The sequence below is a fragment of the Clarias gariepinus genome, chromosome 13, assembly GCF_024256425.1.
Source record: "Clarias gariepinus isolate MV-2021 ecotype Netherlands chromosome 13, CGAR_prim_01v2, whole genome shotgun sequence".
NCBI lineage: Eukaryota > Metazoa > Chordata > Actinopteri > Siluriformes > Clariidae > Clarias > Clarias gariepinus.
Genome location: NC_071112.1, coordinates 4,821,551 through 4,847,427, shown reverse-complemented (window position 1 = coordinate 4,847,427; position 25,877 = coordinate 4,821,551). Strand labels below are relative to the sequence as shown.

At 38.7% G+C, this 25,877-nt stretch overlaps 1 protein-coding gene across 1 annotated transcript; it reads right to left on the bottom strand.

Moving 5' to 3' along the window:
• Positions 1 to 2,079: 2,079 nt before the first annotated feature.
• LOC128535721 (cytosolic phospholipase A2 delta-like) lies at positions 2,080 to 25,323 on the bottom strand. Its single transcript, XM_053509766.1, has 21 exons — positions 24,929 to 25,323; positions 24,567 to 24,663; positions 23,489 to 23,561; positions 22,921 to 23,057; positions 22,325 to 22,453; positions 14,544 to 14,584; positions 13,731 to 13,773; positions 11,904 to 11,955; positions 11,671 to 11,813; positions 10,574 to 10,666; positions 10,332 to 10,366; positions 9,939 to 10,077; positions 8,765 to 8,901; positions 8,449 to 8,671; positions 5,552 to 5,666; positions 5,243 to 5,380; positions 5,018 to 5,116; positions 4,382 to 4,552; positions 3,878 to 4,047; positions 3,091 to 3,277; positions 2,080 to 2,379 (listed from the first exon to the last, which is right to left on the bottom strand). Exons 1-21 carry the CDS (start codon positions 25,321 to 25,323, stop codon positions 2,129 to 2,131), a joined length of 2,868 nt encoding a protein of 955 aa, XP_053365741.1. The 3' UTR covers positions 2,080 to 2,128.
• Between the last annotated feature and the right edge of the window lie 554 nt (positions 25,324 to 25,877).

Genomic DNA, 25,877 nt, shown 5'->3' with positions numbered 1-25,877 from the left:
TTCTTAACGCTGCCAGGCGAAAGAAGTCAAAAATCAAATTCTGAGCAACCGATGTCAGCTAATTCAGGACCTTCACTGTAGACAGCGCCTTGTAACGTCGGACATGACATGTTGCTTTGATAGCAGGCTTCAAATTGTCTGTACAATATCTTGTACAGCTTGACAATATCCCATAGATTCTCTGTTTTTAGACTCTTATGCTAATATTGTCCTCACCTGAACCATGTTTAGTTTTTCTATATGTAGCCTCAGTTGTATGTTTATAAAGATTCTCAGTCATTCAGGTGAGATTATCTGAAAGTCGAGTCATGTCAACTGGACTTCTTTCTTGTTAGCTAGACACATTTCACTGGACTTCTTTCTTGTGGACTCTCTACAAATGGATAGTCTCTCAAGAAGCTAATTGGATGAGTAGTGAAAGCTTTCTTTTGATTAACAATTATTCATAACAATTACAAAAATGACTGTTTATGTTACTTAATTTATTTATGTTTGTTAATTTCTTAACAAGGGGCAATTTTGCCCAAGAACAAAGCAATGACCAATCATCTAAGAACAATTTGGTGATGAACAATTCAATTTCCAGCACCATGGAGCACTTTACCATAAGGCAAAAGTGGGTCAGGGAACAAAACATTAAATTGTTAAGTCCTGCAGGAGCCACTGCCCACGCGAGTCCACTCTACCCACCGCCATCACTTGCCAACTGAGTGCTCACATGCCATCTGGGCACTGCCTCTGGATCGGGACATCCAGGCACCTTCACCCCCTTTCCTTCCCTTCTTTCCTCCCTTCCTTCTTAAAACCCTTACCTTTCCCCTTTTTCCTAATAAAACTACCCTTTTCCTGTAGGATCTCACCTCATTTCAATCGTATATACATAGCATAAATGTCAGTGTGAGATTAAAATTATTACCTACTTATAACTTTTAACATGTAAGAAGATCTTCGAGGATGGCCTGATAATCATAATCCCAAATTGTACTCATTTAGTCTGTTTTGCATAATTAATTCACATCAAATGTTATATAGGTACAGTTCTATAAAACATTGTTTCATGTGTATTATCAGCTTCTGGCTTTCCGATCAACTGAAAGAGACAACCACACACACACAAACAGGCATGATATCTTAAGATCTCTGTTTATTCTACAATACAGAATTCAAAAAGAGAGCACTGGGTTAGCTGCTGTGTTAGAACATCAAAAGACTTAGTCGTTAACATGTAGGTCAAAGAGAGAGCCAGAGACAGGCGATAAGACAGGCGATAAGGAGTCAGGAAGCACAGTGGAAGTTCTCAGGGCACAGGAAACATTTCATTAGATTAATATACCTTACAATCTTATAATACCTTACAGTTAGGCATAAATAAATTTATTGAAATGTCAAAAAAAAAAAAAAGATGTAAGTTTTCCAAAGGTGTCACCTGCCCACTGAATATGCTCAATTTTTAATGCTGTACATGTGAACAGTGATGTTATTAGACAACGAAATAGTGAGTGTACGTCTTTGTTTTTCTTTTAAAAGTTCTGTGAAGGTTTAATCAAGTTCCCAAGTTTGGTTTCAGAGTTAAATATAGAACAAAAGTGTGATGTTAATGGACTATGGATTGCCACCACTTAGGACAATGGATAGTAATCCCCATGTGTCACTTGTCTAAGGAAGCCTTTTGTGCTGTAACTGAAATCCACTGACCATTTCAGTCATTAAAGACACAATTTACTTACAGTATCTCTAAATAAGTCCAAACACAAAAAATAAGCACAAGTAATTTCTCAAAACATGTAATGAATAACTCACTACAGGCCAAGCTTTTATTAGAAAATACCCCACGCCAGGGTGCTGTGAGGTGACATGGTGCAAAGAAGGGTACCTCCTTGCATTGACGTTAAGCCAAAAATCCAGAAAGCAAAATCCTCCAGTGTCAAAAAGAATTACCATAATAATTTGACATAAACTCCCTGTGACTAAGCTATAGAAACTAACATATACGAACTAGTGTATTAACATAAATCAATTTATGGCTAATATATATTAATTCAAGGATTTAACTGTGTTGTGGTTAATATCTTACTGACACCAAATACACTCACTCACTTCATCCTTCATTTCTTACAGTACACCACTTTTAATTTACTTTGCAGTTATTTGTACCATCAGCTGAGGTCATACTACTAACGAACCCTTTTTTGTTTAAAACTTTCCTTAGTGCGTTTATGATGGTGTCTTTGTTGTTGACAATGTTGTAGTGAGAGAGGTCCACCAATCTTTGGAAGTCTTCTGAAGAGTATGTGAGGTTTGAGGTTACATATGGGCAGAAATTAGAGCTCACATCAATATTTCCCTGTTTTAGCTCCTTCTTTCCTGTTCTCTTTACTCCTGCAGTATGGGAGAGAATGCACACACACACACACACACACACACACACACACACACACACACACACACACACACACATTCAGTATTGTGTGTCTTCTTTTATTTTTCATTTTTCAGTTCTAAAATAAGTAGCTACACTCTAGTTATTTATAAAGATAAATTTTAGTAGTTAACTGTAGTGAATTCTTACTAGATGTGTCAATCAGGAAATCTACAGTGTTGACTGCATGTTAAGCTCATTTGAGTCTGGCTTGTCACAGGTGGTAGTTTTACTTTTAAGGCATTAATTCCACCATGGAAATTTTGCCCTGTAAGCTTCCCCAGCTGGCATTTTTAAGGAATGGGCAGTCTTATGCCAAGCTCAGAACACAAAGAATTCACATTGCCACTAAAGTGTAGAACACCCACATGTGGCTCTTCATGACACCATTTCATGTTTTCATTCTACAAGGTCATTAACTAGCTTCTTCTTGTTTAAATAAATTTGTCAGAACAATAAAAACAGGTGATTGGTCAATCTTTCTATGAAGCTCAGCCTGTCATGATGTCAGTGATGTAGTGATGCCATATCATGCTGTGGCTAGGAGAGCAATATTGGCCATGCTGTTTGGTTGAAAGATTTGGCATACTCTCTCTTCAGCTATAATATAGTTATAAAACCTATAATGATTTGCATTCAAAATGAAAGTACTATAAATAAAGTACAGTTACCTGGTGCTTTGTAGTCCTTAAATGAGACATTGACCAGCGGAAAGTGGAGCACTATGGGAGCATCAGGATTTTTCTCATCCATAAACACATACACTTCCTTTTTTGGCTGAGATCTATACTTGCTGAAATCTATCTTTGGGAATGGTACCTGGTGATCAATGCAGTATTGCTGAGTGTCTTTCATGACCTGACACAAAAGAAACATATCAAGAGAAGCTTCATTTGTTTGGTTGTTGAGTCTTTTATGTTAAGTTTAAGTTCTGGCATAAAGTAAAATAAAAATCCTGAAAGATTTTAGTTTATGTTGAAATGTTTATGGATTTCTAACTAATATGACATTAAACATTGCTGGAAAATGGTGAGAAAGAGCAGAAGTGCTTATTCTTGTTTTAAGTAGCTGACACTAAACTGTTACCCTTAATGTTTAAACCTACACTTTTTTTCTCCCTGATATTAAATGGAAATGATAAAAAATACAGATCCAATCAAAAGCTCACACCATAATCATAAAGCTCAACATTTAAATACTATTATCAAAAGGTTCTGGACTTCTGACAGTCAAACCCTTTTGTGGTTCTCCATGTCATATGCTGTAAATATTTTCTTTAAGCTTCAGCTAACTGAAGCTAATTACATTTTCTCAACTTACTTCATGACATTAATTTACACCACTGTTATAAACCAATGCTGAAGGTGAAAACAGAATGACTGTATAATAATTCCAATAAATAAACAGACAATTTAAGTGATAAATACATCCTAAAACTTTCTCTGCTCATTATTTTACCTGTAATGGGTCCTGATCCCAAGAATAGCTGAGGGACAGAATGAGATCAGCACTTCTCTGGGGTCGCAGCACAGGAGGGAAGCCTATGTTAATGGCAAATCCAGAATCCACCAAGCTAAGGGTTGGGTCCACTGGAGTCAGCTTGTTTGGAAAGGCATCGGGGTTTGTGTCTGTAAGAAGTATTCAGTAAAACAAAAAAGCTATAAAAAAAAAGCATTCAGTAGAACTGAAAATGTAATTGATCAGATTTCTTTTCATCCAGATAATTGACACAAATATTAAATTAAACTCTTATGAAGCCACATCATAAATATATGAACTAACAAGTATACTGGTGAACCTATTAGTCAGTAAGTGTACAACACCCCCGCACCCCTCACCCCACCCCGCCACCCCACCCCCGGAAATAACAAGATAAACATTGGATGGATTAAATATAAAATGTTATTTTATTTAAATAAAGGAATTTATAAATAAACCAAGTGAAATAAAAATGAGGTCTACCATTTGAGATGTTGAAATTTGGGCTTTCAGTATACGAGTTGTGGAGGAAAAATCCTCTAATGAAGTTAAACACACTGCTGATGATGGGGCGATCATTCATGAAGTTGCTTAATGATGAGGCCTCTGAATCAACCCGTAAAGTATCAAGTGCTGGACACTTTTCTTCTTCCTCTACAAGCCAAAGAAAATTCCTTGTAACTCAAAAGTGCAAATATACAAAGTATAGCAAGAAATGTTTGCTCATATAAATGGTTTGGTCAGTAACAAAAAATAAAATATATAAATGTAACCAGCAGTTTTGTACCTGAGCTTCCATCAGCATAAATTGACTTTTTAATAAACTAAATTTTATTCCTTTTATCTTTCCTGATATATAACTTCACAAATCTCTAGTACACAGATACAGCAGGGACTGAATCATAGTAGCACTATTTAGTATCACCCAATGATTATCATCGCAGGGTTTTTTTTTCTTTTCACTATCACCCTGGTTGCTTATCAGAGAAAACTGATGATTATAATTTTTTTCCTTACATTGTTTCAAGATAATTTCTATACATATTTCTGTAAAGCTGCTTTTGTGCTATACAAATAAATCTAATTGAAATTTAAAAGCGGCTATAAAGATATACTTACCAATCTTGTCGATCTTTTCTTCTGGACAGGATGGTGTCACTCCAGTAAAAGTCTTCCAGAGGTGCATCAAATTAGTAGAGAAAACACTGCTCCAAAGGCCTTTACACACACACACACACACACACACACACACACACACACACACACACACACACGGTATATGTATAATATGGATAATGGAGAATGTGAAGCAGGAACTTTCTCTAACACAAACATTGCACCGACCCAGGAGGAAGGAGACGCGTGTTTCTGGCAGCTTCTTAACCACATGACCTAGGTAGAACTCACTCCCAAAATTTTCCACAGGGACAAAGGCTCCATATTTGCAGAATCCCACCTCAAATGGGGTAAACTCACACCACTCTGTAATTTACATAATAATAAAGGAAGGACAAAATAAAAATGATAAAGGCAAAAAAATTCTTACTACAATTGATTTTAAATACACTAAAAACCAGAGTTTAATCATTTACATCAACAATCAGATTACAGCAGTCTGAACTATAAGATGAAGGGATAATGTCCAGTCTTTACCAGGGACTGTTGAGCCACTTGGATCCTTCTTCATGTTTACTGCTGTGTAGATTGGAAGTGGGTTCTGGCCCTCAGACACTGCCTTCTTTTGGTCAGACAGTGTATCTGTGTGTTTCTGAACCAGAAATATTTTGTTAGGTTTGCTATTTATATTAGGTTTACAGTAACTTACACGAATGGCTCCTGAACATGGCTGAACAAGTAATTCCATGTTTTTCACCTTGCAAATATTAAATTGTTCAAAACCTAACATTATGTAAAATGTTTGAGATAATTAGATTTAACATTTATTTGCTTGACTGAAATGTTTGTGTCTGGAGAGATGAGAAGTTTTGCTTCCAGAGGATGTAGTAAAATGTAAAGAAATAATTAATAGAAAATTCTGCACCACTTTTACCTACAGTATAAAGATAGATATTGCCATTCACTCACTTTTTAGTTTTTATTCCCCTTTATCCCGCATTCATCCCTGAGGTACAGAAAAACCAATGATGCACATACAGCTTGTTTTTAGTTGATTTCATGCTGCCTGGGGGGATTAGTGTAAACTTGTGATTTATTTAAATTTGATTTATTTCCAACATTGTTGCCTGTGACAAGCCCTAACCATTACTGTTTTATAGCTGCATGTTCACTGTTACAAAAAAAATGTTAAGTAGCCGTCACCTGCAGAGACAGCATATGGAATGTTCATTAATGGATCAGTTTTACTAAAGGGTCTCTCCTCCTGCCGGAATGCCATTTTCTTGCAGCTTTGGTAAAGTTAGGAATAATTTCCTATTCTAAAAATGTTTATAAATTACTTTTACCTTTGAGAATTTTTGCCCACCTTGGAGCAATTCTGTAGTAAAATTGGAGCAATTTAACTATTCTGAGGTTTTATTGGAACATTTCAGGATCTTGTTTCCAGATAACTTGGGTGAAACCAATAGCAAACTCAGAGATGGAGAAGGAACAGATTAAATTATTTTTTTTAGCCACTTTGGTAAAAGTATTAAATATTTTGATCAGAGAGTAAAAAAAGTTCAAATAAACTGAAGCAAGTCCATGTGCTGATGAGAGTATCCACAACTCTGTCACCCCTCATGAATAGGGAAATCCCTGTGATGTAGTGGCAGGCCAGCCAAAAGTCAAAGTCTAAAGAGACAAGCAGGGCAATAGTTCTGAGAGGAAAGTATAAATCTAAACAAGCTGCATTGCAGTCATAGTACCTCTCTAGTGTGCCCCAGGGCTGTACAGGTAGTCCCCAACCTATGAACATTTGAAGTCCCGCAGATAAAAACAGACGGCGGTTCTACGACCATTCGTAGATGTGAACAAAGCTCACGTCTATTGTACAAAAAATAAACAAGTGCACCAGGTACCAATATTTACAACTTATACACAATATTTTAAGTGTGTAATTAAATGTATAAAATGTTCAAAGTCTTTTATATTTTATGTGTGTGCATGTGGGGGTGCGGGAGAAATGAGTCGGCCTTACTGGTTTCAATCACTGTAAAGCTGTCCTGATGCTGAATAATTCCAATTTAAAAAAATTCTTGACAGAATTTCACAGAGTTCACAGTCCAGTACAGAGAAAAATAACTTTGAGACAAAATGGCATCTGGGATTTCCCTCGTGATTTAAAGGCGCAGAGATGTGAGATTGATTTCGTTAGGCATGTTTTTTTCTCATAGTTTTTGGCCACATAATAGCAGTGGAAGGAAAGGAGACAGATTTAGTCATGTGGATTGATATGCTTTACTGTACATTTTAAATTCAAGTCAAAGGTGTATAAGACCCATTTTGTCAGATTTAAAAACAAATCCATCTTAAAAACATACTCTTAGAACAAAACTTGTTTGTAAGTTGGGGACTTGGCTGTATTTACTAAGTGTCTCTGAATCACTTCCATGAATCAGACTTAAAGTTAATTTAGGACTGAAAGTATTCCAAGGTCAGAGAAGCACATAAAAATTGGTTACGAAGCTTCCTACTTTGACTTTCACTGAGAAAAAGACTGCTCCTAGGAAAGCATGTGACATCGTCACATTGAGATGCCACAACATTGAAAGCCACAACATAGGCTGCACATTATAGTGGGTGATTAAGTTTTGACAGGTTGTCAAAGCTTTAAATGGTGGAACAGCAAAATGGTGAAATTAGCAGTTCTGTGAAAGCTTAAAGCACATAGACAAAAACTTATAGAAAATGTGATATGGTTGCATGATGTTATCTTAATTAGACTGCTCCAATCACAATTGTTAAAAGGCCTAATAATAGAGCTGCATAGGAATGTCATAGTCTGATCAAAATTACCTCAAAAAGAAAGTGAAACTGGAGAGGAGATGAGACCATTTAGCTTGTGGAGTAGGTAGTAAAATGTAAAGAAATAATTAAAGTAAAAATGTTTTTGTTTGTTCTTTTAAAGCTGTTGCACTGCATAGCGTCTATGGGAGTCGTGTGACAAAAGAACGAACGACTCGAACTAGAAGACTTATTAAGAACCATTTAATTATGTTTCCTGTGTACTGCACTGCAAAGTGTCTTTGGAGGTCATGTGACAAATGAACAAACGATTCAGATCAAAAGACTCAAATCAAAAGACAACAAGGTAACAACTCATTTCTGTTTTCTGTACATAACCTGCAGAGATTTTTTTTGATGCTTTTTCAGATGTGCACTCAGTAGAAAATGAACGAATCACTCTCCGAGACTACTCGTTTTTGAGTCACATTAAAGACTCATTCAAAAGAAATGAATCATTCATGAACGACCCATCACTATTCAGAACTTTAGTGCAGTGCAGAGTATTTTGCGTGCCTCTGCCCTTCGTAATACCCGTATCGTTACATGTTTACCGTATGTTTTGACTGAGAGTGTAAGTGGATTTCTGTACCAACAGAGAAGCAGACCTTTCCAAAGACAAGCTGTTCTATAATGAGACCCCAGGTATCAATGAATGAGACTGAGTAGCCTTCTTTTTCTCTGTTCTGCAGCTCAGAGTGATAATAATGCAGATGGGTCGGAGAGAAGAGGCTAGCTGGGCTCTTAGACAGCTCCTTCTGCACAGACACTATAGCCTTATCCAGGCCTTCTTTTGACCAAAATGGGTCAGAGTAGAGACTGGCAGAGGTCCTAAAACAGAACCAATACATAAGGGAGCATGAGTTTATTTTTTATTATACTTGATAGAAAACACAAAACCCAGGATCAGGTGGAGCCACCCACCAGGTGGAGCCAGACACAGAGGTCATGTAGGTGATGACATCCAGCAGGCCGAGGCTCTGCAGTCCTTTCAGAGAGCCGTATGTGCCTGTCATGGCCCTCGAGCCGCCTCCTGAACACACCACAGCCACCGTTGGCACCTAAACGCAGGTGCACAAATAAAAACACACACGCATGCACACCATGCAACTTTATATAGCAAGTGATTTCTTAAAACAGCACAATACAAATCTCCATCACAGTGATTACTCAGTCTACCTCATTCATTCTCTATACTGCTTATCCAGCACAGGCCTGGAGCCTATGGAGGCAGGGTACACCATGGAGGGGTGTACATTAGATACTAGCACACTACTGCCAAATGCAAATTAGCATGGCCAGAACATGCAAACTCTGCACATAGCCCCAAGGTGGCACTCCAACTCTCAACCCTGGTGGGACTAGGCCACAGTACTAACTACTATGCGACGGAGCCACCCAGAGTGATTGCATATTTCCCATTAAGTTTATATAATACTTTTCAATATTTAACTATTGTAATAAAGGAAAACAGGTTAAAGGAATGTTTACTATTTCTCATTCCTTTACCTCAACTTACATTACAGTACCTCGTATTCGAAATGTGTCATGTTGTCGTGTTGTCACTTTATAGCTCTTGTTTGCACACATGCACTTCCACTTTATGTTGTCTCCTTTATATAAGACTTTCTCTTTTTTATATAGGAGTTTTCTGTTTGATAGAAAACACCCAGTAAGTAAAATGTAAATCTGTCTTGTCTCAGCTAGTCAGCTAATTAGGTTTCCAATTTAACTAGTTAGTTTTGTTAATTTAGGTTGTAAATGCATGCTGTATGTAGCACTTTGGTCCTGGAGGAATGTTGTTTCGTTTCACTGTGTACTGAACTGTATGAGGTTGAACTGACAATAAAAGCCTACTTGACTTGAGTTGACTTGACTTGTATAATTACACTACAGCTCATTTAGTTTAACAATCCCAACTTTCAAATGAAAAGAAATCTCTAAAATATATAAATTTCCCAAAAAGAAAAAAAAAATGTGTAGATTCATACTGTAGATTAAATTTATTTCCGTTTTCGGCCAGGGATGTGGCGGGCTAAATGTGGAAATGGTAAAGGACTTAATATTTTGCAAGGCATTGTAGGTATTTGACTTGTACCTGAGTGGGATCCAATGGAACCTGAAGGTTAAGAATTTTCTGCAGTGCATGAGAGACCACCTCTTTCCTCTTTACCAGAAACACCTTCTCCTCTGCAGCTATATCAAAATCCAGACGCACCTTCATGTCCTCCTCAGAGCTGTACACAACACAAACACACATATACACACAGAATTAAAGTCATGGTAATAAATGAATAAATTATTTAATCATTAGTATGTTCTTTAAGCAATAGTGAATCAGTGAGACAATGTGGATGTGCTTTTGAGACTTAACACCATTCTTTATTAATTACACCATTCTTTAAGTCTAGTTGCAATGTTGTAATTGTGAATATAGTTTAGATTTGATGTGAATGATGTCCTGTGCAGACAAATATTTGTTTAGTAATACCTGTCCACTCTGGTTAAATGCAATTCTACTTTGTCCTGTGGAGTTAAACAAACATTTTCAGCACATACGTACAATACTCCTATATTAAATAAAATGTGCTTAACTTACATGATGCCATAATCACAAAATTGTTTTTTAGCATAATGAGTCAAAGAAGTCATTGTCCAGTTTTTGAGCTTAGTTTGAAAACTTTGAAAATCTTGCATATGATTAGTCAAAATTAATATTATGAGTTGTCTCACCTTTGCCACAGGAAGAGAGAGTGTAAATTCACTGGTGGCTACAAAAGGGCTTACAGGAACTACTGCAGGGCTGGAACTTCTTTCATTTTTCAGCTGTCCTCATACAAAACAGATTAGACAGGTAAACAACCAAAAGAGAAAATATGTGGGTATTGAAATTAAACCAGGACTTGTGATTAAATTTCTCATTAACGAAGGAGTGAAACTGATTGACATTTAAAGAAGATTTCGAGCACAGTATGGTATAAGACGAAAAAATATGAGGAGTGTTAAAGTAAAACCTGGATTTGTGGTTTTAAATTTCTCATGAATAAAGAAGTAAAACTAATTGACATTTATTGAAGATATTTGAATGGTGCAAACGTTTTTAAAGAAAGCTGCATGTTCGTGAATAATGATCCCAGCTGATGTGACTTAGAACAAACTGCATGATTTCCCCCATGCTTAGTTTCCATGAACACTCAGCGAGTTGAAAGCCTAATCCTTAAAAATCAACAGATAACTAGTCATCAACTTGCGGGAGAGACACATGTGTCTGTGGAAACTGTACACTCAATCATTAACAGACACGCTTAAACAAAACCAGAACTCTGCTGGGAGTTAATGCTACATCCCTGAACAGTCCTGACCTCGCCACAGGTGATTATCTCATGTTTGGGCCATTAAAGAAGTCCCTGGGAGGCCAAAGATTCAGATATAAAGCAGGAAATTCGATCATGGCTACTAAGAAACTTTCTACCTTGATGGTATCCGAGCACCAGTGAATCACTGGTATTGGGGCATCAGTGTAGCAGGGGATTATATATATAAAAATAAAGGGAGTTACTTGCAACTGTGTTGTTATTCTGCACACTTAACATACACAGTTTGATTTAAATGCTCCTCATTATTAATAACACATTTCCATTCCAAAGAAATAAAATGTATAGATTTAAGCAATAGTTCTTGCTATGTATTTTACAGATTAGAAAATATTCTAAGCTTCTTTATGTGTAATTTAAATTACATTATATGTAATTTTTATGTTATGTTATGTCATTATATGTTTTTTTTTTTTTAACAGTTCTGAACATATGATAATGTAACACAAATTATACCATCCGGAGTCCAATCTCAGTCTCCAGGTTTTTGTTGATGTAGTAGCGAAGAGTCTGCATGAGGTTGCTGTTCTTGCTGGACATTGAGATCACATGCCTTTCATTATATGCTCCTCGTACATTTAAGAGCATGTCATGTTTAACTAAAATATACACAATAAACAGAGGATAATTAGGTGTAAAATTTCTAATATACTGTATAGTTTTCACTGGACACTTTTTTGTCTTCTTACTGTCTTTTGGAAGTTGATCCAACTTCACCTCCAGAGTAGAAAACGGGACAGCCTAAAATCAAAACGTGTGGGATGAATAAAATATGCCAAAATGTTCTCTTTTTTTAGGCTAAAACATTTTTGTTTTTCAAAAAAGTATAGTTCATTTAAAATAATGCAATTTGTTTCTTCCGGAGAAACAGAAAGCTTTCTTTAAATAAATTTATATGTATATATTTTTTCTTTATTGCATTTTTTGACCAATATTTTCTAAACCCAACAACACCTTAGACCTGAAGCTATTCTGTACAGAGGAATAGACCTAAAAGATAATTTACCAGACTGATTAGCTGCACTTATTGCTGCACAAGTGGGTCCCTATACAGCAGTGGCCAAAAGTATTGTTGGTTTGTTAATTCATTCTGATCATGTCGATACACTCTCTGGCTGAAGTGTTTTGTCACGTTCTCTTGTTGCCTAGGAAACAGGTTCTGCTCACGTTTTCTGCTAGCAGCCCATCTCCTTCTGGCAAATACACTATGTTCAGGTCATTCTTACATTCAAAGTAACTTTTTTACTTTTTTTTTTTTAAGGATTGTGGTCGCTTTGTGGTTGAAGTGTAACTTTCAAGTCATACTGGTTGATTTTTTTTCTATTTGTCCATAGCCTCACTCTGTCTGCTTAAGTGTGTTGCTGTTGAAGGTAACAGGTTTGCCCTTTTGCATGAGTGCTGCAAGACACACTGTACAGTCAGCTCTTTCTCTGTGTTGCAGTTTTTTAGTATTGAAGCATTAAAAATAGTTCCCTTCAGTTTAAAGAATGCCTTCTTGTGCTGTTTTGTCCAGTTCCACTTTATGCATAAGTACCTCAGACTGGTCAGAGAAATGAAGGAAAATTTGAATAGTAATTTACTATACCCAGTAGCTGCCGAACAGCCTTTACATCTGTTGGTTTTGATTGATGGCACCTACTTTCTTGAGATCTATTTTATCCATCGTATGTCAGGAAGTATCCAATGTATTTAGCCTCTTTCTGTCTCAATTTGAAATTGTTTGCATTTAGTTTAATGTTTTTTCTGCATGTGTTATTGAACAGTCTCAGTTTTTCTTCATGGTTACACTCAGTGGCTTCTTGTCACCTTTCCCTGTCATCTGCAGTAATGTTTAGACCAGGCAGAGCGTCTAATGCATGTGTTTTAGTGCATGATTTTTCTCTGAAAAATTTTAGGAGCCAAACTTTTTGGGCCAGACCCAGAGCATTTGTAAAATCCAAACTGGCTGGAAAATGTGGACAGGTAACTGGATTACTCTTTAAGCTTGACATGCCAGAAAGTACAGTACATTGACATCACACGTTGGCTTAGGACAGTTAACAGTTTTATATCTTCGTTAGTTGGTAATGAGAATGACTGCATTTAAAGCTTACAACTGAGTTTTTTTCTAAGGTGACAATGCTGTCTTTCACTGTCTATCAATATATTATCATAGTGCACCTTTATCAGTTTTGTTACTTTACAGTTTTTTTTACAAAGAAGTGATACACTATCTTCACTTGTCACCACTTGGGACTCTAACTAAACAGTTTCAGGTTTCTTAATTTTACCTAACTTGTGTTGTACTGTAGGCTAATTGGTGTTCCCAAATTGCTTGTAATATGTGAGTGGGGATGTGCTTGAACACTGCTATGGCTTGCCACCCCATCCATTTTAACCGGAACTTTTTGAGCTTGACTTTATTGTGAAATTACAGACATAGTTGCATAAGAAAAATAGTAACATCTGATTGTTTTTGCATTATCACAAAAAAATGTTTGGCTGTTTAAATGTAATAGCTAGAAAAAAGTGCTTACCACTAGAACTCTGTTAGAGTGGTACTGATCAGGCGCTTCAGCACTAAAACCACAAAAACAGACACGTAAAGAAATGGTTGATTTTATTTTAATATCTAACCTTAGAACGGTATAAATAAATAAATAAATAAATAAATATTTTTTTTTACCCTACTGACTAACTGAAATAGTAGGAAAGCTAAAATGACCACACATGCTACATTTTCTGTTTATCATATCTGATTATCATACACTGATATAGCATGAATTTGCAAGTATATTATAACATAATAGCAGTAGGTGTGTGTTGCTTATGTGTTTAGTTCCTTACTGCAAGCCTATGAAGAATTAAAGAACCTCAGATTGCGAGCAACGCGGGTTTGCAAGCGTTCCGCAAGACGAGCAAAAATTTGAAATACATTTTGACTTAAAAAAAGAGCAAGTCTTGGTTTACGAATACTGAGTATCATGTCACACGCTTGCGCTTCTTGTTTTGACGCCGAGCATGGTAATCACATAATTTTTCCTCTCGCGCGCTGCGAGTAATCATCTCTCCTGCTTGGTCTTAGTGCACATCCCTTAATGGTCTAATAAACATCCATGCACGTGTGTACTGTTTACTAGAACACTGTGACCATGTGTGTGCGCGTAAAGCATGATTTATTTTGTTTGTATGCGTGTGAGTGTGAAAATGGTCGAGTGTTTTGAAAGAAGAGCCTGAACGGGACGAATTATGCTCACAATCCGAGGCTCCACTGTATTTAATTTTTATCAAATTTCTTTAAAATAATCTCTACACCTTTGATCTGTAGTGTACTATGATTTTTTTTTTACCTCTCTGTGAGCTCAAATTCCACCCATAGCTCATCCTTCAGCTGAAAACAAGAACAGCAATCAGCAAGATCCATCAGTTTCATTTTTGTTATTGTGATAACATAAATAGAATAATATATTTAATACTATATTATATACTGTATGTGACCCAGTCTGTGAAAACCCACTTTATTTATTGTTTTGTGTTTCATTGTTTTTTGCATAAAATCATTCTACGTTCATGTACATTTTGCTATTTTTTTCCACAGACTGTGCCACATATAATATACATGGTGACACAGAATAGCAGGAATTTTTTAAATGCGTATTGGTAGCCATTAGCAGGTGGTACCACTGCGGGTTAGTGACATTTAGCAAGTAAACACTCCGCCATTTTAGTAATCATGGATCAGTGGAACGGGCAATAAAATTAATTTCTTTTATTACTTCTGGTTTTATTGGATTGTAAAAAAGTTTCCGTTTTTTTGTGTCACCCTGTATCAGTGGATCATTTTATTTAATAACAAAAACTGTTTTGATCTGCATATTGCATAATTAACCAAGCAACAGATTAAATATAGCAAGATTCAGATAATTCTTGATTTTCCACTGCTTTATATCAGGTCAGGTCAGTTTTGATCTGCTATTGGTATCACATAGACCAGCTGTCTTATGATCGAACAATCAGTGACTAAACCAAAAACTCCACTTCAGGGTTCACCCTCAAGTGAATAAGTGAGCTGACGAAAAAAAATCACTTTAGGGGCAGATAAACCATCTGTAAAAGCAGATAAACTGATATAGTTTAAAGTTTATGGCCATCCATCACAAATAGCGCCGGTGACAAAGCATCAAAGCATCTTTGCTAAGCACTGCTAACTCATAGCATTCACTGAACCCAGAAGTGTTCACAGACACAGTAGCTATGCCTCTCCTCTGCCTGAGCAGGTTTCAAAAGAAAGAATCTACTGATAATTGGTCGGACTGCCCAAGGCTTTAAACTGCACTGGCATCATTAAGTTCAAGTAGGCTTTATTGTCACTTCAACCATATACAGGTAGTACACAGTGAAACGAAACAACGTTCCTCCAGGACCAAGGTGCTACATGCAACATAAATTACAACATAAATTAACAAAAACTAACTTACTAAGGAAGACTATCTACAGGGTTTTTACAGTCAACAGACAACATAAAGTGCACGTGCAAATGTGCAAACAAAAGCAACAAAGTGACAGTGCGACAACATAATAATAAGGTGTTGAGGTGATGAGTTGAGGTAGTGACAAGCAGTTAAGACGTTAAAAAGTTAGTGCAAAAAAGTGTGTTTATCAGTCCAGACCCTTTTTGTTGAGAAGACGGATAGCTTGTGGAAAAAAGCTGTTGCACAGTCTGGATGTGTGTGCCCGAATGCTTCGGTACCTTTTTCCAGATAGCAGGAGTGTGAAGTGTGTGTGAGAGGGGTGTGTCCGATCAGCCACAATGCTGGTGGCTTTGCGGATGCAGCGTGTGGTGTAGAGGGGAGAGAGACCCCGATGATCTTCTCTGCTGTTCTCACTATCCGCTGTAGGGTCTTGCGGTCCAATATGGCACAATTCCCAAACCAGACAGTGATGCAGCTGCTCAGGGTGCTCTTGATACTGTAGTTCCTCTATAGAAGGTGGTCAAGATCGCTGGTGGAAGCTGGGCCTTCCTCAGTCTTCTTAGAAAAAAGAGACGCTGTTCGGCTTTCTTGTGTAGGGAGCTGGTGTTGAGGGACCAGCTGAGGTCCTTCTCTAGGTGGATACCCAGGAATTTGGTGCTTTCGACGACCTCCACAGAGGAGCCGTTAATGCTCAGCGGAGAATGGTCGCCTCGTGTCCTCCTAACGTCAACAACAATCTCCTTTGTCTTGTCAACATTCAGAGACAGGTTGTTGTCTTTGCACCAGTCCATTTGCCTCTGCATTTCCTCTCTGTACGCTGACTCGTCGTTCTTGCTAATGAGACCCACCACAGTCGTGTCATCAGCAAACTTAATGATGTGATTCGAACTGTGTGTTGCTACACAGTTGTGAGTCAGCAGTGTAAACAGCAGGGAACTGAGCACACAGCCTTGTGGGGCCTCAGTGCTCAGTGTGGTGGTGCTGGAGGTGCAGTTTCCGATCCGTACTGACTGAGGCCTTCCAGTCAGAAAGTCCAGGATCCAGTTGCAGAAGGAGGTGTTTAGGCCCAACAGGCTCAGCTTCCCGATCAGTTGTTGGGGGATGATAGTGTTGAATGCTGAGCTGAAATCTATGTACAGCATTCGAACGTAAGTGTCCTTCCTGTCCAAGTGTGTGAGGGCAAGATGGAGTGCAGTGGAGATAGTGTTGTCCATTGAGCAGTTAGGATGGTACGCAAATTGCAGTAGGTCCAGTGAGGGAGGCAGCAGGGTCTTGATGTGTCTCATGACAAGCCGCTTGAAGCACTTCATGATGGTGGGTGTAAGTGCAACGGGACGGTAGTCATTGAGACAGGACACAGAAGACTTCTTGGACACGGGTACAATGGTGGTGGCCTTGAAGCATGTGGGAACGAGGGCGCTGCTCAGAGAGATGTTGAAGATGTCGGTAAGAACATCTGCAAGCTTTTCCGCACATTCTCTGAGCACTCTGCCTGGGATGTTGTCTGGTCCAGCAGCTTTACGTAGGTTGACTCATCATAGAGTTTTCCTCACATCAGCTGTAGTGAGACACAGCACCTGGTCGTTCGGAGGAGGGGTGGTCTTCCTCGCCGCCACGTCATTCTGCCGGTCGAACCGAGCGTAGAAATTATTTGGTGCATTTGGGAGGGAGCCATAACCGTCTCAGGCAGGTGATGTCGTCCTGTAGTGAGTGATGGCTTGTAAGCCCTGCCACATGCGCCGTGTGTCGCCGCTGTCACTGAAGTGATTGTGGATTCTCTGGGCGTGTGCGCGGTTTGCCTCTCTGATGGCTTGAGAAAGTTTGGCCCTTGATTTTCTAAGCGCCACCTTATCTCTCGCTTTCAAGGCAGAGTTTCGGGTCCTTAGAAGTGCACGCACTTCCGCAGTAATCCACGGTTTTTGGTTGAGTCGTGGGATGATGCTCTTTGAGACAGTGACGTCATCGGTGCAATTGTTGATGTAGCTGGTCACTAATGACGTGTACTTCTCCAAGTCAGTGAAGTCAACGTAAGTTGCATCCTCACTAAGAATGTTCCAGTCAGTGTTCTCGAAACAGTCCTAAAAAGCAAAGATGGCTCCTGCTGGCCAGGTTTTCACCTGCTTCAGAACCGGTTTTGAACGCCTGACGAGTGGTCTGTATGCTGGAATTAGCATGACAGAGATGTAGTCTGAGTAGCTAAGACACAGCAGTCTCTAACCTCACGCTCTGCCTGATATGCGCTGGAAATGTTTGTGTAAACAAGATTCAGCGTGTTTTCCCCTCTCATTGCAAAGTCCACATATTGATGGAATCTAGGAAGCACTGACTTGAGATTTGCATGGTTAAAAACTCCAGCAACAATAAACAGTCCATCTGAGTGTATATTTTGCAGTTCACTGATCTTTGTATACAGTTCCCATAGCGCTTTCTTAGCATTAGTGCTAGGTGAAATGTACACTCCGATAATGAAAACAGTGATGAATTCCTGTGGTAAATAAAAAGGTCTGCATCTAACAGTCACAAACTCCACCAACGATGACCAATAACTAGAAACTAGCACAGAGTTCTTGCACCATTTCGTGTTGATGTAAACACACAAGCCGCCTTACCGAGTCTTACCGCACAAAGCTGCATTTCTGTCGGCGCGAAACGAAGCTAGCCCGTCTAGCTGAATAGCGGCGTCCGGTTATCTGTCACTGAGCCATGTCTCCGTGAAAACAAAGACACAGCAGTCTCTAACCTCACGCTGTGTAGCCTGCTGGAGTCGGATGTAGTCCAGTTTTATTGTCCAGGAAGCAGACGTTGGATAAGGTGATGGACAGAAGAGCCGGCTGACTAAGGTTTGTTTTTGGCCTAGCACAGACTTCCGCCCGCTTTGCGCGCTTCCACTTCCTAGCGCACCACTTCCAATGTCCCCTTCTCCGGCCGCCGGCATCAGGCAACGCCAAGGCTTCGAGGCCTGGTTCACGCAGCAAGCCGAGGTCGCGTAGCTTTTCCCGCAGCTCATCGTGGATGTTGTTAACCGGGTTATTTAGGTACAAAAGTGTCTGGTGGTTGTATGTACGGACACCAGTCGCAACGATATCCATACACTTGCTAGAGTAAAATAAACGGACTACACACAAAACGCAAACAACGTAGCGCCATTTTGGCTACGGAGCGGCCGCTGCGTACTACTGCCGTGCCGAAATCTTGGATCCATCATTGTAAAATCTACTTTTGACTGCAGGACCTGGCATTGGGATGGTAACCAGTTATAAAATCAGCTAGTATTGATAATGGCCAGACCTAAGGGACCCTGGGGCTGATCCTGGACATGCTGAAAGCATCATATCTCTAAATTGGCCTGGGATCTCTCAGAAGAAGCTAGAAGTAACCACAGGGCATCCTCATCAGGTGTCCAAACCACCTCAACTGGATTTCCAAACTTCTTACTTGATCTTGGATTACTTGGTTGTGCTGGAATTTGAACCTTGGACCTTATGAAGTAAATGCATTAACCACTGAGCTACTCTTGACCCTAATACATGCCACCAGTCCAGGTTTGCTAGAAAACAGAAACAAAATTCAGATTACGCAGATTCAGAAAACTACTTGTCAGTAAGAGTAATCAGAAAAAAGACTTTAGTTCGTTATGGAGCCTATTCCAGATTTAACAGTGTGTCCGGGTGAGAAGGAAAGAGCATAAGTGATGCACCCTTTATGCCACTGTACAAGCCTCTAGATGCAATGTTGTGATCTCGGGGTGATCAAGTCTAGCCCCAACAACATTATGTGCCAATAAAATGAAGTTAGCCGATGACGAGAATTTAATGAATTACGAGGTGTCATATCCATAGAGTTTTCATTCAATAGTGGTACCACCATATTCCAGGACACAAATAGTGAAAGAGTGGTTCTGGCAGAATGAAGAATCTGTCCACCACAGTATGTGATTAAATGAAACGTTATAGTGTGTGGCACTTTTGTTTGCCAGGCGATGCGTATACAAGCTTCATGATTGTGCAATATAGAATGTCCTTATTTTGTTTAGCATAACCTAGGTAATATGATGAAATTACTTTTAACAGAAAGTAAAGAAAATAAAAAGGAAAGCGCCAACACAGAGAGACTGAGGAGGAGCTTCTTCCTGCAGGCTATTCAGGCACCAACCAGAATACCACACATGACTCAACTGATTAGACTTGCTTTGGTTCCTTCACACCTGTGTTAGAGCACACCATACTACTAAAAACACTGCAGATTTTCACATGAAACATACTGTATGTTGCACATTGCTGGTCCACTCATTTCATACTCCATGTTTCACTCATACTGCTGTTATCATTGCATTCCACATATTTCCCTCTAATACCCTTTATGCACACTCCATTTAATTTATACATTTTATTCTTTTTACATTGCACATTTTATATATGTAAATTTTAAATACAATTTAATTGTAATTGTATATTTGTAGATTTTATATTTTACATTCTTTTACTAGTCTTTTACTAGTCTTCTTTTTTTATTTGACTTTTTTTTACCTTCTTATTATATTTCATCTTTTCTTTTTAGGGAACAGTCATATAAGCATTTCCCTGCATATCATATGGTTGTGTACACGACAAATAAAATTTTACCAAGTCTTTATCCTCTCAGGATACGTAAAGAGGACAAATGGAAGACCACTTTCAATTCCCATTTGACTAACTAATGTGTTGGCTATTTTGAAAAATTTTCTAACCATTTTCATGTTTTGTAGTAAAACAAGCTATAAATCAAGGCTAAAAAATTTACATTTCCTTATGAATCTGGATTCTTCCTGGTATTTGCCATTTCTGGGGGGAGCTGAACACCCCTTCTTGGTCTGGATTGATGAGTAATGTCCTGTCCCCTCATTAAATCCCATCACTGAGAGCATGGTCTGCAATATCCTATTGACTGTAAGGGGCTACTGACCTGAGGAAGAGGTTGCCCATCCTGGATCCCTGCATCCTATCCTAAATCCAGCCCTGATCACGAAATTTAACACACTTTACCCAAAGCCATCTTCAAGGATGCCCAGTGGCATCTGTAAAAGAGGGTAACCCCACAACCAAATTTACACTATAAACTAACTGTTGCTCAGCCAGCTCCTTCCCCTCCCTGTACCAGTCCGCCACTTTATTTCACTGCCTCAGTGTAGTGTAGTGTTGGGTGTGACGTGCTAGAACTATGTTGAAGTAAACAGTGTAAATATTTTAAAAGTAGGATAATGGGAGTGAGGTTTTCTCTCAGTGAGACTTATTTTGGATGTAATGTAAAATTTAAAAGCACTTAAGGAAACGCAGAAAGATTGCATGGGTTAAAAATAAAATATAAGTAGATGCAAACAAGACAGAAACAGAAACTCATCATTGAACTTTTTTTGAAAGAAAATTCTGGACAGATTCATGGGCATAATTATTTCTTGCTTTAGTGCCTTAAAGATGTCTTGGATATCTGTTTCGATTTATTTGTCTTTGCCAAATACAGTGTACACTGTGTTTCCTTAGAACTGTCCTGAAATGAGTAAGCTTTAAGACACTTATATTTATTTTAAAGGGATGGTTGAATAACATTAAGGTTTTTTAAGATCTTCTTTTTTCTTCAATAACTTGTCAGATATTTTTTTTTTTTGTGACACTAGCATGTCTGGATGGCTAATTTTCCTGCCTGTCTTGTACCACAATGGTATTTGTGCTAATGAGCTACAGTAGCATGTATAATATTGATTTGCTCTCCTTATCTATTGCAGCTAGCGACATAACGCCCAAAAAATTTAATATATATTTTCTGCTTTTAATTTAATAATCCAACAAACATAATACATTACAGATTACAAACATATGTTAGTACATCTTGAAATTTTGAAAACAGAAGATTTTCACCTTCCTACAAATTCCTGCAAATGTTATAGCAGCACTTAAGGAAATGTATTGAATTAATGTTGCTTTTTTTTAATGATGAAATAGTTGCAGAGATGTCTGATCCATGTGATTACACTTTGGAGCTTAGTAAACACTACAGTACTTGTGTAGTGTGGAGTAATGTGTTTGAAGAGAGTTTAAGTGTAACATTGTTAATATTTACTTTTACTTATTATTTACTTTATATGTGTGTGTGACATGGTAAGTTTTACATATGGAAGGATAAGCTTACTCTTTCATTTAGGCCAGTGATAGTGAATCTCTAATTTATACACCTACATTGAGACATAAAAACTTTTTAATTTAATAAAACCAATACACCATGTCCAGAACACGATTTTATTTTATGATTTCTTTTTTTGGTAATGTTATTATCTGTTATTTGTTATCTGTTTGTCATGATACAGTACACCTGCACAATTCCTGTTTTGCAGCAGGCAGCAGAAACGTAGAATGTAGTTTCACGTTTTCCTTAATCAAACTCAGCTGGGTAAATAACACTCTGTTGCTCAAAAACCTAACTATAACTTTACCATAATTCTTATTCACTTTCCTAAGCGTGCCCACTTAAGCTCATCTATTATTCATTTCAGTACTTTTGACCTAGCACCTTTATCTTTAAGCACATTTTATGGAATTCAGTAGAACTATTGTACATTATACCATGCCTATTAACAGCATATACCTTAAACACCAGATACGTCAACTTGTGAATGTCTGGTATCTGACCTTATCATCTGTAATGAAGACTTTTTTCTCTTTCTGACCCAATTTGAGGGTGCTGATGTCGAGCAGGATACTGGTGCATAGTTCATCCTTTACAAAGTCTTCGTCATACAAATTCAGCTCCAGAATATTCTAGTGGAGAGAACAAAAAGACTCTTACTTTAGTTTTTTTCCTTTTTCTTTTCAATAATATACATATTTTTTTCGGGACTAAAGCTGTATAAACTCTATCGCACAAGAGTTTGTGTTGTCTGTATTTTGTGTTAGCCCAGAATTCATTATAAATAATCCAAGGAATTATCACTAACAGTACTTTGCATATAATAATCACAAGAAATGACAAAGGAAATGTAATTCTTTCCTGGTGTAATTTATATACATTAATACATCAGCACCTGTGCTTTTCATAGCTTTATTTGCACATAGTGTTTTATCGTCAGGAAACCACTAATGCAGTAATTGATCTTTTGATGCAGCCAATCAGGAGTGTCTAAATATTGGTATTAGGTCTTAGGCTTGGACTACCAAAAAGAAACTATACCCTTCTGAATCTGAAATAAAACCAGGTGGTCTGATCTTTAGCCTATTAGTTCACTGACCTTGACCTGGCTATAAGCACGGAAGAAGAAGGTTTCATTCCACTCAGGTGTCTTGCAGTTATCGATTGTCCTGGTTCTCAGGGTGCAAGCTGAGGCCGTGGGTAGGCGTAATGTCACATAGAGGTCAGGCAGTGAAACTGTGGATACATGTGAACAGTGTTGCTTTTAGTTACTGTGTCACATGTACAAGTATTTAATGAGAACAACAGCTAATAAGTTAACATAAAGATGGGTAACAATATAGAAAAATAGTGGCTGTGTTATGGTGTGAAATAAAGTACAGTATTCGATACTTTCGTACAGTTCTAAAGACTTGTAAAAAGACCTGTCAAATACATTGAAGTTCTGGTTGCTTGTAGTGTCCCAAAAATTCCTATCACACTTTATGTTGCATTTCTATTTATTTTATCATTCATCTCATCTTATCTCATCTTCCATACCACTTTATTCTGTATTCAGGGTCGCGGATTTCATCATTCATCTGTTCTATAATTTAAATATGATGTGAAACACTTTGTTTATTAATAACCAAAAATCATAAAACTCAAACGGTGTAATGCTGACGTACAGAGGTCATATGAATGCCGGAACCTTCCTCGTAGAACTGTGACAGAAAGGTTCCAATAAGGTGCCTCTTCTTTCTGTAACACATAGGTAATGAGAAGAACTGAGTAATTACCCATTAATTAACATATCTGTTTTATGTTTTTATAAATTATGATAATTCAACTCAAGCAGTACAGTAGGTCTAAAGATAAGGTCAAATAATTGTCTATTTTTTTTCAGTGGTTTCCTTACTACCATAGTTTTACAACAAACATAATCCATATGTATGCTTACCAAAAAAAGTATAAATAATGTTTATTTTATCAAATAAAATTTAATTAAAGTGTAATTATATTTATGTTATACGTTCTGTAAAATATATTCTAGCATCAATATACTAGTAGGATACTTGTAAATGTATTATTTTAATACGCCTTGGGACTAAATTGTCCCACTTTTAGTTCATATTCTTTAGGTGTAAGAGTAATAAACGTTCAGTGCACAGGCAGTTCACACAGGTTTTATTTTGGAATGCAAATACTGTGACGTGTATTATAAGCAAACTTATACAGTAGGTCCTAGTTATATACTTCTAGCCCACAGTTTTATACTGCAAGTATACTTTGTTATCTTTAACATTATACTTGTGGTTTAATACTTATATATTGTAGCGTTTTACCGCTTAAAGGACATTGGAAGTACAAGTGAGCTTGTTTGCTGCCCAATGGAAATGGCTGGGAGTACTTTATTCGGCACACAGTCCCAAAACAGCATGAGCAACACATTCACATGAGCACCTACATCCAATTCAGCCTTAGTATAACACAGAGCACATTCAACAGATCACACACAGTCTAACACACAAACCTGGCCGAAGCCACTAACCCAAACACCCTTCCCCAACAGAGTGAACACATAAAAGAAAAAACACAATGCATAATGGTCATCAGTCACCACCCCGCATACGCCACACTGCCCCCACCCGAGCTGTGACCATCCCCGGTCACCATGACTCTCTCTCTCTTTCAATCTCTGAGGTGTGAAGGCAGTCGGCACTGGCGTTGTGAACGCAGGAGTCCTTTTGAGGGGGGAGTGCAAACATTGTCCTGAGGCGGTCCGGCCTCCACAGAGTTCGAGGTTTCGCCAACGTGCAGCTGGTAGGGAGCAAGACGGTCTCGGTGGAGCACAACCATTCGCCTGCCCCGTCAATTGCGCCCGGTAGACGACATCGGAGAGCTGGGCAATTACCGTACAAGGGCCCACCCAGTGGGACATAAGCTTGGGCGAGAGCCCCCTCTTCCTCTGGAGTAATGCACCCATACCTGCTCTCCAGTAGCAAAATCTCGCCCCCGGCTGTGAGTGTCATAAACACGGCGCTGCTTAACACCGGTCTGCCAAGTTTTTATGCGCCAACTCATAAACACGGAACAGTTTGTCTTTTAAAAAACAAAAATAATCCAACCCAGGCTTCGTGGGTAAATCCGATTGGGGAGAAGGTTCGAACACAAGGTCCACGGGACTGCGCAGCTCGCGGCCGAACATTAAGGCAGATGGCGTCAGCTGTGATGACTCCTGCACTGTTGTGAGATATGCCCAGAGCACGAGAGGCAAATGTTCGTCCCAATCCTTCTGCTGATCGCTGGCAAGCACTGCGAGTTGTGTGGTGAGAGTTCGGTTAAAACGTTCCACGAGGCCATCACTTTGAGGATGAAGGGGCGTGGTGCAGGTCTTTTGCACCCCGAGGCGCTCGCACACTGCAGCAAACACCTCTGCCTCAAAATTTCGCCCCTGATTGCTGTGTAACTGCTCCGGAGTGCCGAATCGGCTAAAAACCTCATCCACCAGCACTCGAGCCATGGTGGAAGCACTTTGGTCAGGCTGAATGACTATCGGCCATTAGCGCTCACCCCAGTTCTGATGAAGTGCTTTGAAAAGCTGGTCCAGAGTCATAACATGTCCTTCATCCCTTCCACCTTTGATGCGCACCAATTTGCTTACAGATCAAACAGGTCAACTGAGGATGCTGTAGCTGTAGCTCTTCGCGCTACCCTGTCCCACCTAGAGCATCGGGGGAACTAGGCATGTCTTCTCTTCATTGACTTTAGCTCTGCTTTTAACACCATCCTCCACTGTCAGACTCCCCTATTCCACCTGTCTTTAGATAAAGGACTTCCTGACAGACCGCAAACAAAAGGTCAGGGTGGGCCCACACATCTCCTCAGCCATCAGCATCAGCACTGGCTTGCCCCAGGGCTGTGTGCTCTTCACGCTGTACACACACCAAATTTATAGTGTGTGAGTAAGTCGGCTAAAAAGTGATGAAAGCTTCAGCACTTTATTAATTATGCCCGAATGGTTTAATTGTGCCTAAGGAGACCAAAGGAGACTGTGCCTTGCGGGATTTTCGCTCG